We start from the raw sequence: 14,152 nt of genomic DNA, 5'->3' as shown, positions 1-14,152 counted from the left end.
AAATATAAGTGTTTGTTTTACGGTTGTTCCAAATTACTATAAGTTAACCAACCACTTTTGTTCATCAACTTGGAATACCATGTCAAAAGACGTCATAGAACGAGTGAACAACATCAATTATTGCACATCCCAAAGAATTATAAATCAAGATAAATAAATAGCCAAAACCAGAACCTCTGAGTACATAGATAGTTACGGACTTATCCATACAAATGATCGTACGGCAGTCTTTTTGAATGCTGTAGAAAGTTTATTTAATTTTCCATTGAAGAATTGAAGGAATATCATTTCATATAGCATGCTTTGCTAAGTATCTCTTTTTAAATTGCATTGCAGCAGCATAGATGACTGAATGCCGCCCCCCTACTCCTCCTCCCTCCTCCCATGGCCGTCGGTTCCCTCCTCCACCTCCGGTGGCCGCCGGCCCCATCTCCTCCTCCGCTCGCTTGGCCGCTTCGTGGACTCTGGCCGAAGCTGCGGCAAGTCTGCCGCCGCGTCCCCCTCCTCTACGCGCCGCCGTGCAGCTGTCCGCGGGATTTGAGGGAGCCGCCGGTCGGATCCAGGGCGAGGAGACTCCGTCGCGCCTGCCGCAGCCTCCATCACCGCCATCATATCGTTCGCTCTCTCGCAAAGCCAATACCACGCGCTGTCGCCGCGCACCATCACCATCCACGTGCTGGCCGACGATAGGGCTTCTGCGAACCGTGGTAGGTGATGATGACCCCGATTTGACGACATGTTCTGCTTCTAAGGCTGAGTCGCAGCAGCATCTATGTGTGCCCGCCATGTGTTTGATGAAATGCACATGCCGAGCCATTGTATTGTAGCCTATCGTCTCCCCCCCATTTGATCTACATGCCTTGTGATGAACTGAGCTTATTTTGTCTTCACATTCATGAATTCTTTGTGCAATTATCAAACTGCAGATAGTAATTATATAGGTCTTATGCCTCTGACAATTAATTCAGTTTTTACATTATTGATTTCATAATGTTGCGGTGTTAAGTGTAGTTCTGATGATATAAATTTAATGCTTTGGCATAAACTTGACAGAAGGACTCTGGATGTTATACAACAGATCGTGCTAACACTAATATAGAAGTTTAGATATTATGCCAGGTATGTATGTACTAATCCTAACTGCTTCATCTTCTCTATTGCAAGTGCTAATTAACACAAGGTTGGAGAATACAATCTACCCTTTGTAACTTGTTGTCATACAATTGATTTATTTGCCATGATTTTCTTGTAAATGTTTTACTTAGGATATATGCGTTTTGTCACTTTGTCTGTCATATAACATATGATTTCTGTTTCTTTTGTCCTCCTTGCTATTCCATCCTTATCTCCTCATAGATGCTGCTTCCTATGTATTATCAGGTTGTGCTATGAGTTATGACAGTGTCCGTGCCTTACATTCTAGAAGATGTGGTACCATGGTAATACTAATGCACTTCCTTATGCTGTACTAGCCTGACTTAAAAGGACACAGGCAAAGCTGCAATTTTATCTCATATTCACGCTACAGGTTGTTGAGATCTCAAGGGAAGGAAAGTAAAATGTGAGCTTGACAAGAAAAATGGATTCATTAAGGTGTTTCTTCTTTTTGCACGATCTCTTGCTAATTGGTCATCACTTTCGTTTCAAGATCACGACTTGGTTTAATATTTATTTAGTGTACTTGTATAAGTAATGAAAGTATCCACCAGCATAATTTACTTCTGATATTCTGCTATATAATTTTGATAGGTTGATTGTGTCATATACTCATCTGTTGGAGCTTATTTTGATTTTTTTTAATCAAAGCATAATGCAATTTTGTTACTTCGTCCGGCCGGGATTACTTGTCGCAGATTCAATACAAAGAGTAATTCCGGCTGGAGGGAGCATTATGTTATGCCATTTGACACGTTGACACAATTATGTACGCATTAGTTGTATATCCTCATAACTATGGTTTCAACGATCCCTCTTGGCCATGATGCAGGTAACTATCAGGTGTAGAGAAGGATAGAATGGCGCCAAGGCAGGCTAAGAGGTTTTAGTTCATTGAGACGCTTGTCCGTAGCAGCGCACGGGCATTGTACTAGTCTACAATAAGGAAAGTTTTCTTTAGCTAAAGATGAAATGGCACTAAGGTTTTGTAAAATAACCGCTTCAATAGTGATGTGGGTTGGGGTGGTCCGGTCTTTCGATGAGATTGGTAACTCTCGATTTGGGTAGGAGATGACGTTGACGATCCGACTACGGCCTAGGAGGCAGCGCCTTAGCAATCGATACACCAACTCCAGAGGGTTATTGATCACGCGGGAGCACGATCAACCTGACCACGAAGGTCTTTGTTCCTGCAAGCAATCGAAAAACAAGCAAGAACAAGATAAATAGCAGATGCAATCTGAAATTGCGAATATACAATATCAAACCAATGTCTCAATGAGACGAAAAGTTGGGGTTCTGAAAGCGGTAAAGCAGGTCGGTCTAACCGACACACGCGATTACACGAAGTAGTAACGATGGCTAATTTTTAACTAAACAAAACCCAAGGCTCCTTAAGGGGGCTCATGAGGTATATAAAGGAGGAGGAAGATGGATTTTCGGCCAACTTGGGCATGGGGCTGAAATCCAACTCTATCTCTAACTTTCCTAACAAAACAACAACTCTTTAGGAAACAGAAAAACAGATCCGTCAGCTTGTTTTGTCCGTCACGGTCAGCACACGTGGAATCTCCTTGTGAGGCCGGATCCGTTGGAAAGGTCTTGTAATTACCTTTCCAACAAGTACTTGTTTGCGCTATTTGGACTCCGGATGCGGCCTGTGTGATTGAAACAAATTTGGATCTTCTGACAGCTCGGACCCGAATCGGATTCAACTTTAATTCGTGGTATCTTTCTTTAGCAACCTCCGAATCATGTGCCGTTTGATTTGTTGAAAAGTACACTTGAAATCCTTCTCTCTCAGCTACGTGGATGTTTGATTCTTGTTGCACCTCCCGCTGGCCTCCATTGCATCTCATCTTGACCTTGGACTTGAAAAGCTCGACCAAATACCTACGTAATAAAATGATACAAGATAATAGCTCTGCCTCTTCATGCATATGACATTGAAAACAAATAGTACTTGACTTCACATGATTATAAATGTTATCGAATACTATAGAATTGAGGGTGCCGAAGGTCGTATTCATAGTCATCATGTCCATATCAAATAGTGCTACATGCAAAACAGCTCACATTTGCTCACTACTGAGCACCAACTTAATGTATTAATAGTGAATCATCAACCGAAGAAATACTACTACATAATTAATGACCCATGGAAAACAATTATAATTTCTCCCTATTAAACGTTAACACATTGTATATCAATGAAGCAAAAAATAGCCACTAGAGCGCATAAAACCTCGGCTAGTTGAGCCACTAGAGCGCACTCCCGGGTGCTGGATGGATGAGCTCCCAGCTGTGTTGTGGAGTCTCAGGACAACCCGAAATCAAAATGCTACCTGCCTTAAGGGGATCCTTGACAAGTATTGTGCTGCCTCTGGACAACTTGTTAGTGTGGATAAATCGAGTGTCTTTTTCAGTCCTAATACCCCGGCTGTTGTGAGGGAGTTGATCTGCAATATACTTGATATCATGACGGAAGCTCTTTCAGATAAGTATCTCAGGCTCCCGGCCATTGTGGGTGTGAAATGAAGCGATACTTTCCAGTACATTGTGGATCGGGTTTGCCAACGGATTAATGGATGGGAGGAAAGATCCCTCTCCATGGGAGGGAAAGAGGTGCTTTTGAAATCGATTGCTCAAGCCATCCCAACGTATGCGATGTCAGTTTTTAAAATCCCTAAACAAAATTGCAAAGGAATTACCGACGCGATCTCGCGATACTGGTGGGGTGATGAGGAAAATCACAAAAAGATGCACTGGTTTGCTTGGTGGAAGATGTGTGTTCCCAAGAAAAGAGGTGGTATGGGATTTCGGGATATTCACTGTTTCAACTTAGCACTTCTAGCGAAACAGGCTTGGAGATTGATCGAAGAGCCAAACTCCTTATGTGCCACTGTTCTGAAAGCAAAGTACTTCCCTGATTGCGATCTCCTTAATGCCAAGCTTAGAAAAGGCGCGTCCTTTACCTGGCAAAGCACCATGGCCGGTTTGCAAACTCTAAAAAAAGGCTACATTTGGCGGGTAGGTGATGGCACAATCATCAATATTTGGTCCGATCGGTGGATACCCAATTCTTGCACTGGGAAAGTGGTGACGAGACGAGACCACCAGCTCCTGACTAAGGTTGACAGCTTAATTGACCCAACTACTAATGAATGGGATGAGGCTCTTATCAGGCAAACGTTCTGGGAGGTTGATGCTAATCGGATCCTCTCTATCCCTCTGCCGGTGCATGACATGGCTGATTTTATTGCTTGGAACCTCACAAAATCTGGGATCTTCTCTGTCCGATCCGCTTACTTTGCAGAATGGGACTTCCAGTACTCTCGTAAAGCTGCTGATCTTGCTGCCCCAGAAGCTACTAAAGATCCTCTGATTTGGGATCGACTATGGAGGCTCCGTGTCCCTGCTAAGGTCAAGATATTCCTGTGGAAGACCCTCCATGGGGCTGTGCCTTGCCGATGCATTCTGGCGAACCGTCACATCAAAGTAAGTGCTCAATGCCCGATCTGTCAAGGCGGGGCTGAGGATATTCGACACCTCCTGTTTATGTGTCCTCGCGCGAAGGAAGTTTGGTTTGAACTTGGTCTGGAGCAGCTCATCGCTTGGGCCTGTGAGATAGACCGGTCAGGATCAACAGTTCTGGAGGTGCTCCTGTCTCCGAAGTTACCGAACCTGATGCCGAGTGAGCTGGAGTCGGTGCATGAACTTGTTGCAATGGCGAGTTGGTAACTCTGGTGGGAGAGGAGACAGCTTGTCCATGGCGAGGTGGTCCAAAATCCGAGCCGATCTGCTATGGCGATCAAGGTGTTGACGTCGAACCATATCAGTGCTTCTAACCCTAAAGCTACACGTAAGTTACAGGGATGGAGGCGGCCCCTGAATAACAGAGTTAAACTCAACATTGATGCGTCCTTTGATGCGGACGATCTGAAGGGCACGGTTGGGGCAGTCCTTCGTGATGATCGGGGCGACTTCGTGGCAGCAGCTCATCAGCGAATACCCGCCTGCTCGGAAGCTCACCTTGCAGAAGCCACAACAGGTTAGAGGTGGAATCCAGGGCCGTCTGCAGGAATTGGGGGGCCGGAACGAAATTGAAAATTTTGTTTCAATAATTGGACAATTTCATAACAGTATAATGTAGTATACCAGTACAACTAAACCATATTTTTTTTTATTAATATAACTTCGCGATTACGATGTGTCTAATTTCACGCAATCTAGAAATATAGTACTCCCTTCGTTCCATAATTCTCGTCGGAATTTTACATGTATAGACATTTTTTAAGAATAGATACATCCATTTTTAGTAAATTTGAGATAAGAATTATGAAACGGAGGAGCACTAACTAGTATTGGATTAATAAACTGACCTCGTGCATGTTGAGACGCGATGGCTGGACGTCTGGACAGGAAGAACTGTGGAGTCACGGTGACATACGGAGGCCGTCGTCTAGGGAAACAAGCAGCGCCTGGAGCCTTGGATGCAGCAAGCCAACTAGCAAGGGCCAAGGGATTAGGGGACAGGGACGGCCACGGACTGAGGGCCGAAGCAATCAAACGAATCAAGCGCAGGGCTGATCAACGAGATTACTGAGACGAGCGGCAGTGGGCAGCAAGGCAGGGCGATTGGGATCGCCTGGGTGAGCCGTGGAGGCAGGGGAGTCGAAGTCGAGGCGATGGAGGCAGTAGTCAAGGAGTCCCGTGCGTGATTAGCGTTGATTCCCTCATTTTTTTCCCCCAACTAAAACCATAACCACCTGTAGATTTGGTGGCCCCATAATTTTGGAGGCCCTGAACGGTCGTGCACCTCGCGCACCCTCGTCGACGGTCCTGGTGGAATCTGACTGCATGGAAGTTGTGGATGTGGAGACTATGGAGAACAGAGGTAACTCCACGACGATTGCAGCTGCTATTTACAAGGACTGTGCCTGTCTTTTCATGGATTTCATGGAGATTTCCTTCGATCATGTGCCACGCGAGGCGAACCAGGTGGCGCATGAATTGGCGCAGTTGGCTAAGTCCTCGGGGTCGGAAAGCTGGCTGGATTCTCCTCCCCTCATATTGTACCCTTTCTCGTACGCGATGTAAACCTATTTGCCAGTTAATGAAAGGAGTTTTTTGGGAAAAAAAACTGAGAGTATGACCCACTGTCAGCAAGGACATGCATGCATAGAGGGATTGATCGATGAGCCGGCCTGGGTCTAACAGCACGTCGTCCGTTTGAAGCATAAGATACATCTATTACGGCCGGGGGGTCTATTCGAATTGTGGTGACTTTGCTTGTCGCTGTCAAGGTACTGTAGCTGCAGCAGAATTACGCTTGTGCCATCGTTGCTTGGTTCTGGTTCGATGCATAGCGGCGTCTCTGTTGGTGGTCCTTTGTGCAGGGACCAGTGTGTTGGTCGAGTGTCAGTGAGTGGGTGCGAAATCAATTGTGCGTGGTAGGTTTGGTGGTGTCTGGAGGGGTCGCTTTCAGTTATTTGGTCGGCAGGGTTCCATGCACGCTGACGCGTGCCCTGTGTGTTGTCCGTCTGTTGCGTTGGTTGCTTGCCGCGCCTCCTGTGTGCTGTCCGGTGGATGGTGACATGGATATAATAACCATCGATATAATCATTAGAACTCTAATTGTTGGTGTATTTAATAATAATTATAATCAGGTGAATTCAATTACAAAATATTTTCAATATGTTAGTTGCAAAGAGGCCGAGCTACTATCTTATGTAATCTTATTATGTAGTCATCTTATTGAATTTTATAAGTCCAAAGTGAAGATGAAGTGTGATAGCCTGCAAAGAGAGATTCAAAGTGAAGCCTGTCAAGTCAACTTTCTAACAAATCAAACGGCGCATGATTCGGAGCTTCCTAGAAAAAGATATCACGAATTAAATTTAAATCCGATTCGGGTCCGAACTGTCAGGAGACCCGAATTTGTTTTAATCACTCAGGCCGCATACAGAGTCCAAATCAAGCAAACAAGTACTCATTGGAAAGGTAATTACAAGACCTTTCCAACGGATCTGGCCACATCAAGAGATTCGACTCGTGCTGACCGTGGCGGACAAAATAAGCGGACGGATCTGTTTTTCTGTTTCCTAAAGAGTTGTAATTTGTTAGGAAAGTTAGAAGTAGAGTTGGATTTCGACCTCCTTACTCAAGGTGGACAAAAATATCTCTCCCTCCTCCTTTATATACCCCATGAGCCCCCCTAAGGAGCCTTGGGTTTTGTTTAGTTAAAAGTTAATGATATGGACATGCTAACCATGGATACGACTTTTGGTACCCTCAATTCTATAATATTTGACAAAAATTATAATCAGGTGAATTCAAGTACTAATTGTTTTTATTTTCATATTTATGAAGAGGCGGAGCTACTACTATCTTGTCTCGTTTTATTACGTAGGCATCTTGTCGAGCTTTTCAAGTTCAAGGTCAAGATGAGATACGATGGAGGCGAACGGGAGGTCCAACAAGAATCAAGCATCCATACAGCTGAGAGGGAAGGATTTCAAGTATACTTTCCAACAAATCAAACGGCATATGATTCGGAGCTTGCTAGAGAAAGATATCACGAATTAAAGTTGAATCCGATTCGGGTCCGAGCTGTCAGGAGATCCGAATTTGTTTTAATCACCCAGGCCGCATCCGGAGTCCAAATCAAGCAAACAAGTACTTGTTGGAAAGGTAATTAAAAGACCTTTCCAACGGATCTAGCCCCATCAATAGATTCGACTCGTGCTGACCGTGGCGGACAAAACAAGCTGACCGATTTGTTTTTCTGTTTCCTAAAGAGTTGTAGTTTGTTAGGAAAGTTAGAGATATAGTTGGATTTCGGCCTCCTTACTCAAGGTAGACGAAAATATCTCTCCCTCCACCTTTATATACCCCATGAGCCCCCCTAAGGAGCTTTGGGTTTTGATTAGATAAAGTTTAGCCATCTTTGCTACTTTCGTGTAATCGCGTGTGTCGGTTAGACCACCTGTTTTACCGTCGTCAAGACGCCAACTTATCGTCTCGTTGAGACATTGGTTTGATATAGTATATTCACAATTTTAGATTGCATCCGCTATTTATCTTGTTCTTGCTTGTTCTTCGATTGCTTGCAGAAACAAAGACCTTCGTGATCAGGTTGATCGTGCCCCCCACGTGATCAATAACTTTTTGAAGTTGGTGTATCGATTGCTAAGGCGCTGCCTCCTAAGCCGTAGTCGGATCGTCAACGTCACCTCCTACCCAAATCAAGAGTTACCAATCTCATCAAAAGATCGGGCCACCCCGACCCACATCAGAAGGTTGTGGAGTGCATATGTGCTGGCGGTTGTGGTGTGTCTAGAGTTTTCTCGTGCTTGCTATTTATAGGGCCTTTGTTCGTGTTGTTTCGGTGTGCCATCGGGATTGCTGTTGGTTGGTCCTTGCTTGTCAGCTGTGCTGCTGCTTGTCCGTTTTCTGTCGGCTGCGCTGCTGCTTGTCGGTATGTATGATGGCGTCGAATTCTGGGAGCATCTGCTTTGTTGTTTGTGTTTAATGATTGCTGATTTTGCTCAGGTGGAGCTGGCTCGGTGCCCTTGTGGGGGTATTGGCTTTTGATGTCGGCATTTGGTTTTTGGTGCTTTGTGACCTGTTACGGATTGGACTGTTCTGTGTTGTTTGTTGGTTTTTTCGTGACGATGGAGGCGCAATCCGAGAGCAGTGGATCGATTCGGGATGTTGGGGTTGTGACAGGTGACGTGACGCTTGGCGAGGCGTTTTTTGGCCGTGGTCAGCGTGGGAGGGGCCAAACAGTTGCGGGCGTGCGGGCGCGTGGTGACGTGTCCTCTCTTGGCCGCGGGCGGCGGGGCAGGGGCAGGCCCGTTGCGGGCGCACAGGCACCTGGTGATTGTGGCGTCTCGTGGTCGTGGTCGACGTGGGAGTGGTCCGTCAGTTGCGGATGTGCAGGCGGTTGGTGACGGGGCCTCTTGTGGTCGGGGACGACGGGGGAGGGGCCGGTCAGTTGCGGCCGTGCAAGCACCTACCGACGTGGCGTCTCATGGTCGTGGTCGGCGGGGGAGGGATCGGTCCGCTGCCGGCGTGCAGCCGCCTGATGATGTGGCGTCTCGTGGGCGTGGTCGGCGTGGGAGGGGTCGAGGTTCGTCCTCTTCTGTGGGACGTGGTCGGGGTGGTGCTGAGCGTTCGGGTAGGAATTTTTTGTTTTCTTTTTTTTAGAACGTGTTGTTCCTTTTTTATATATATTTACTTTTCGGAAAAGAAACGTTCGTTGATTCGGGTGGTGCCGTTTTTTAGGTGCTGTTTCGACTGGTGTTTCTGCTGATGCAGGCGCTTCATCTTATGCGTTGTTGGCTGTTCCTGTTGGTCGTGAGGTTCCTGCTGTTCAGGTTTATCTGCTTGGTATTAGCCTGGTTCTTTCTCTTATTGTTTGCGTGCTTTCTGTGTATTTTATTGTTGTTCATGTATATTTCCTTGTGTTGTACGTAATCTTGTGTTGCCACGTGTCAGCGCTTCGGTTGCTAGGCCAAAAAGAAAGCGGCGGCGTATGCAGCAGCGGCCTTATTTCTTTGGTGGGTTCTTTTTTCTATGGTTGCTTTTTGTTTATGGTTTGGCAGACTGCTGATGGATTTCTCGCTTTTCGTGTAGAGATGGTGTCTTCCTGGGTTTCTGGCGCTGTTTTGCCTGTTTCAACTAAGGAGCATGTGGCTTATTTGAAAGGTATTTTTTTTATGTTACTATTATTATTTGTAGTAGTATATTATTACTACTAGCAAAAGACCCGTGCGTTGTTACAGAACAACAGAAAATTGTATCATCAAATTAATTGCCTCAGGCTCATCCCATCGTCGTCCAAGTCCCGTGTGGAGTCACCGGTGCGCACGAGCCGGTGGAGGCGGCGGTCGGGGCCCGTGACGGATCCGCGGGTCCGCAGCCGCCTTCCTCACATGGACGACGCCGACACACACGAGTTGGTGGAGGTGACCAAGAGCGGCAGCGGGCGCCGGCGAGATCCCAAGGGATAGTAATTACTGTGCCCGCGCGTTGCTACGGGTTAATAAAATCACAAACTGTTTATTTTTATTTTCTGTGTAGGCAACTCATGGCGCTGTCGAGGTCGGCATGCGGGTGTGGTGGCATCGGTTGTAAGATGGAGTAGAAAAAATCGTGAAAAAACTGGAGGAAAAGAAAATAACGAGCAGTGACATATTGGTTGTAATTTTAACGAAATTAACCGACCGCGACTGTACCATCACCACCAACTCCAATTTAACAGATAGTAATAGATTGTTGTTATGTTATTACTCCTTCCGTCCCAGAAAAAATATCGTTTTAGGTTTTGTAATTTTTTCCAGATTGAATGTCGTCTTAGGGATAATTAATTCTGCATGCACACGCTTTGCTTTGCTCGGTACTAGATGCAGGTGCTAAGTGCATGCAATGGCACAAGCATGGGGCCCCACCGTTTGCTTCGCTCACTCATTTGGACAAACCAGTGCATGCAACCAGCGCATGGGGCTTTCAGCCTTCCCGAGCTGCCGTATTAAATGCGTTTGTAAAGCTGCTAGCATGCACACAGTGCTTCATTGGTATTTGCGTTTGGTCTAAAACGACTAAGTAAAATGAGAAGTAGGAAGTATTACTACTGCTATATTTTTTATAGTATTATTATTATTATTATTATTATTACTATTAATATTATTATTGTCATCATCATTACTATCATCGTTATTATTATTGTTGTTCTTGTCGCTTATTGTTGGCCCTACTATTATTATTGTCATTATTATTGTTGTACTTTTTTTAATGTTTTTATTTGTAGTAGTAATATTATTATTATTACTATTGCTTACCTTGCTGTTGGCAGTATTGCTGAAGTTATTTTGTTTGTCTTATTGTTACTAAGTATGAACTATTGCGGCTACTATTATCTTCGGCTTTGTCGGTATTAATATGGATACTATTAACATCGTTAATAATATTCTTAATGATATTATTGGTGTTCTTTTGTTTTTTCAGCTGATTATCATGAGAGGTCGTACCATGGTGGAATGGATTATGTATGTTTATATTTTGCGGGGTGCTGTTTTGGTTTTTTGAGAGGATCGAGAGTAGCAGTGCTGGGGAGAATATGGTCTATAATTTATGTTGTAGGGGTGGTCGCGTGCAGTTGCCACCATATAGGGAGTGGCCTTCTCCACTACGGGAGCTTGCTTCATTCGTTGGTGGCAGGCGATCTCGAGATTTCATGTGTTTGATCCGGTCTTATAATTCTTTGTTTGCGTTCACTTCACTTGGTGTTAACGTGGAGAAGCGCATCAATACCGGCCATGGGCCTATGTCTTCTGTGTGTGTGGTAAGGTGCATCATCGTATCGGTTCTTTGGTTCCCGTACAAGGCAATGCTCCACAGTTTGCACAACTTTATGTATATGATGTTGCCAACGAGCTTGCTAATCGGATGGGTGTCTTTGGTTGTGATGGTGATCCTTGTGGTTCCCCTGATTTGGAAATAGTTGCTTCTTTAATTGCCATGTTGAACGAGCATAATGTCCTGGTTCGTAGTTTTCGGATTGCTTCCGAACGGCTACATTCGCCTTCCTGTCCGAATTTCGCAATCAGGATTGTCGGCTCAGATTCTACAGATCCGGATGTCTATAGTCCACCTACTGCTCCTGAACTTGCTGCTCTTGTGGTTGGTGATTTCAGCGCCGACAGATGTAAGTTTGATATTGTCGTGGAATCTCGAGATGGCCCTCTTAGGCGTATTTCGGAGCTTCATCCTGCACTCATGGTGTTGCAATATCCTTTGTTTTTTCCCTATGGTGAGAAGGGTTTTTATGTTGGTATTAAGTTTGTCCAAGTGGATGGAGGCGTACCAGTTGGTAGTAGAGGCGTTGTCAGTATTTTGGAGTACTACTGCTACCGGTGTCATTATAGACAGAATCAGCCTAATCCATATCTTTGTTACGGGCATTTGTCAGACCAAGCCAAAGTTGATGCTTTTTTCTCTGCGGAGTGCAGCCGGCTTTCATATATTTTGAATAATCAGCCAAGGATAAGGGGCGAGACATTGCAGGGCTTGACCGATGCAATTGGACAGGGTGCTTCCTCTTGTATGAATGTTGGCGTGAAGGTGTTATTGCCTGCGAGTTTTATTGGGTCTCGAAGATATGTGGCGCAAAATTATCAAGATGTCATGGCTATTTGCAGAACTTTTGGTGCTCCCGATCTTTTTGTTACCTTTACTTGCAACCCAAAATGTGAGGAGATATTTGATGCCCTTCGGTCGGAGCCCGAGCAGTGTCCGAACGATAGATCGGACATTGTGTCGCGGGTTTTCAAGATGAAGCTTGATGACCTTTACATGGATGTGAGGCGTGGGGAGGCATTTGGTCCGACACGTGCAGGTGGGTTGGTTATTCTTTGGCAGTTCACGTTTCTTTTGTTTTTTTTATTCTGATTTTGACTTCCCTTTCTTCGTGTTTTTTTCCACAGATCTGATCTTTAATTTTTCTTCCATTGTATTCAGCTTTCTATACTGACGAATTTCAAGGCTTGCCCCATGCGCATATGTTGATCTGGTTGGATACGCGTACGGTTACGAAAGTGGGTACAGATATGAATGTCTCTTTTGTCGATCAGTTGATCTCAGCAGAGTTGCCTGACATTTTTGCTGATCCATTCGGTTATGCCTTGGTATGGTCCATGGGCCTCGTGGGCGAATGAATGACGGTTGTCCATGCATGAAAAAAGGGGTGTGTTTGAAAAAATTCCCAAAGAAGTTTAGTGATCACAGTGCAATTGATACTAATGGTTTTGTTTCGTACAAACGTCGTGATACTGGTCGTTTTGTGCAGAAGCATAGTCGATGGGTGGTCCCTTATAATCTTTTATTGTTGAAGAAGTATCAGGCACACGTTAATGTAGAGTGGTGTAACAAGACACACGTGGTGAAGTACTTATTCAAATATGTTCTTAAGGCAAACGATCGTGCTAGAGTTAGAGTGCAAGATCCTTCTGTCTCTTCTGATAACAGTTTGACCGGGCATTCTGTTCGTAGTGATGATCTTGTGGCTGGGCCTTCTGTTCGCCGTGATGTTTCTGTGGATGCCTCGGCCAATTAGTTGGATAATTGTATTGATGAGGTGGAACAGTATCTTAATTGTCGGTATTTGTCATCTTGCGAGGCTACGTGGAGAATGTTTTCCTTTGATGTTCATGTTAGGAACCCTTCGGTTGAGCGTCTGGAGATACATCTTCCTGGTATGAATAGGGTCACTTTTTCTGAAGATGATGGGCTTGTATATCTATATGGCCCATCGTCCATGAGCTGGCCGGGATAACTCAAGACATTTGAAAGTTAAACAGATAAGGATTGCTAACTGAGACGCCTAACGGCCGCGAGACTTGATCTGGATTTGCAAGGGAAGTTGTTAGCTCATAACGGTAGAGCATGCGGCTCCGGAGATCTGGACGTGAACCAAGTATAAAAGGAGGCATTGTAGGCTTGTCGCTGCGGTGGAGAGGGACGGAGGAGGATGGCTGCCAGTCTCCGCTTTTGATCGGCGGTACACAAAACACAAGCACGCGCACACGCACACACAAACAGATCAGATCATCTCCCCTCCGGCCAAGTAGATCAACCGTCATCTCCACTGGTTTCTTCCGAATTCCGATGGCTTCATCAAGACTCGCGACCATATGGTGTTTTTTCATTTCTGTGGCATTCTTGGCTCTACTCGGCATCGTGTCGTCGTCGCAGATGGTTAATAAAAAAGAAGAGAAAAGGATACTACGACATCTGTGGCTCTATCCGGCGTCGTGTCGTCGTCACGGATGGACCGTCATTGCTGTCTACAAATTTGTGAGGTCCACGGCTTTACCTGGCGCTGTGTCATCGTCGCGGACAGTTAATAAAAGAAAGAGAAAATGATACTATGACATCCGTGGCTCTATCCGGCGTCGTGTCGTCGCCATGGATGGACCGCCATTGCTGTCTACAA

General features: G+C 45.3%; 1 protein-coding gene and 2 long non-coding RNA genes across 4 annotated transcripts; 2 read left to right on the top strand and 1 right to left on the bottom strand.

Annotated features, from left to right (window-relative positions):
* Positions 1 to 273: 273 nt before the first annotated feature.
* On the top strand, positions 274 to 2,198 carry LOC104584541. Its single transcript, XR_732281.3, has 5 exons — positions 274 to 707; positions 1,054 to 1,119; positions 1,381 to 1,439; positions 1,529 to 1,593; positions 1,988 to 2,198. It is a non-coding gene; the product is annotated as an uncharacterized LOC104584541 (long non-coding RNA).
* Positions 2,199 to 2,380: 182 nt separating this feature from the next.
* On the bottom strand, positions 2,381 to 6,151 carry LOC112268785. Its single transcript, XR_002960238.1, has 2 exons — positions 5,538 to 6,151; positions 2,381 to 3,048 (listed from the first exon to the last, which is right to left on the bottom strand). It is a non-coding gene; the product is annotated as an uncharacterized LOC112268785 (long non-coding RNA).
* Positions 6,152 to 8,525: 2,374 nt separating this feature from the next.
* LOC100822776 lies at positions 8,526 to 10,448 on the top strand. 2 transcript variants are annotated; one of them, XM_024454936.1, is made up of 6 exons: positions 8,526 to 8,635; positions 8,710 to 9,337; positions 9,445 to 9,536; positions 9,658 to 9,719; positions 9,796 to 9,867; positions 9,983 to 10,448. In XM_024454936.1, exons 2-6 carry the CDS (start codon positions 9,092 to 9,094, stop codon positions 10,060 to 10,062), a joined length of 552 nt encoding a protein of 183 aa, XP_024310704.1. In that variant the 5' UTR covers positions 8,526 to 8,635; positions 8,710 to 9,091; the 3' UTR covers positions 10,063 to 10,448. The 2 variants fall into 2 exon arrangements, 1 of the variants encoding a protein (XP_024310704.1); XR_732280.2 differs by lacking the exon at positions 8,526 to 8,635 and having other exon boundaries at positions 9,249 to 9,337; positions 9,445 to 9,549.
* The last annotated feature ends 3,704 nt before the right edge of the window (positions 10,449 to 14,152 follow it).

The sequence above is a fragment of the Brachypodium distachyon genome, chromosome 4 (assembly GCF_000005505.3).
Source record: "Brachypodium distachyon strain Bd21 chromosome 4, Brachypodium_distachyon_v3.0, whole genome shotgun sequence".
Taxonomy (NCBI): Eukaryota; Viridiplantae; Streptophyta; class Magnoliopsida; order Poales; family Poaceae; genus Brachypodium; species Brachypodium distachyon.
This window is presented reverse-complemented; position numbering and strand designations above follow the sequence as displayed.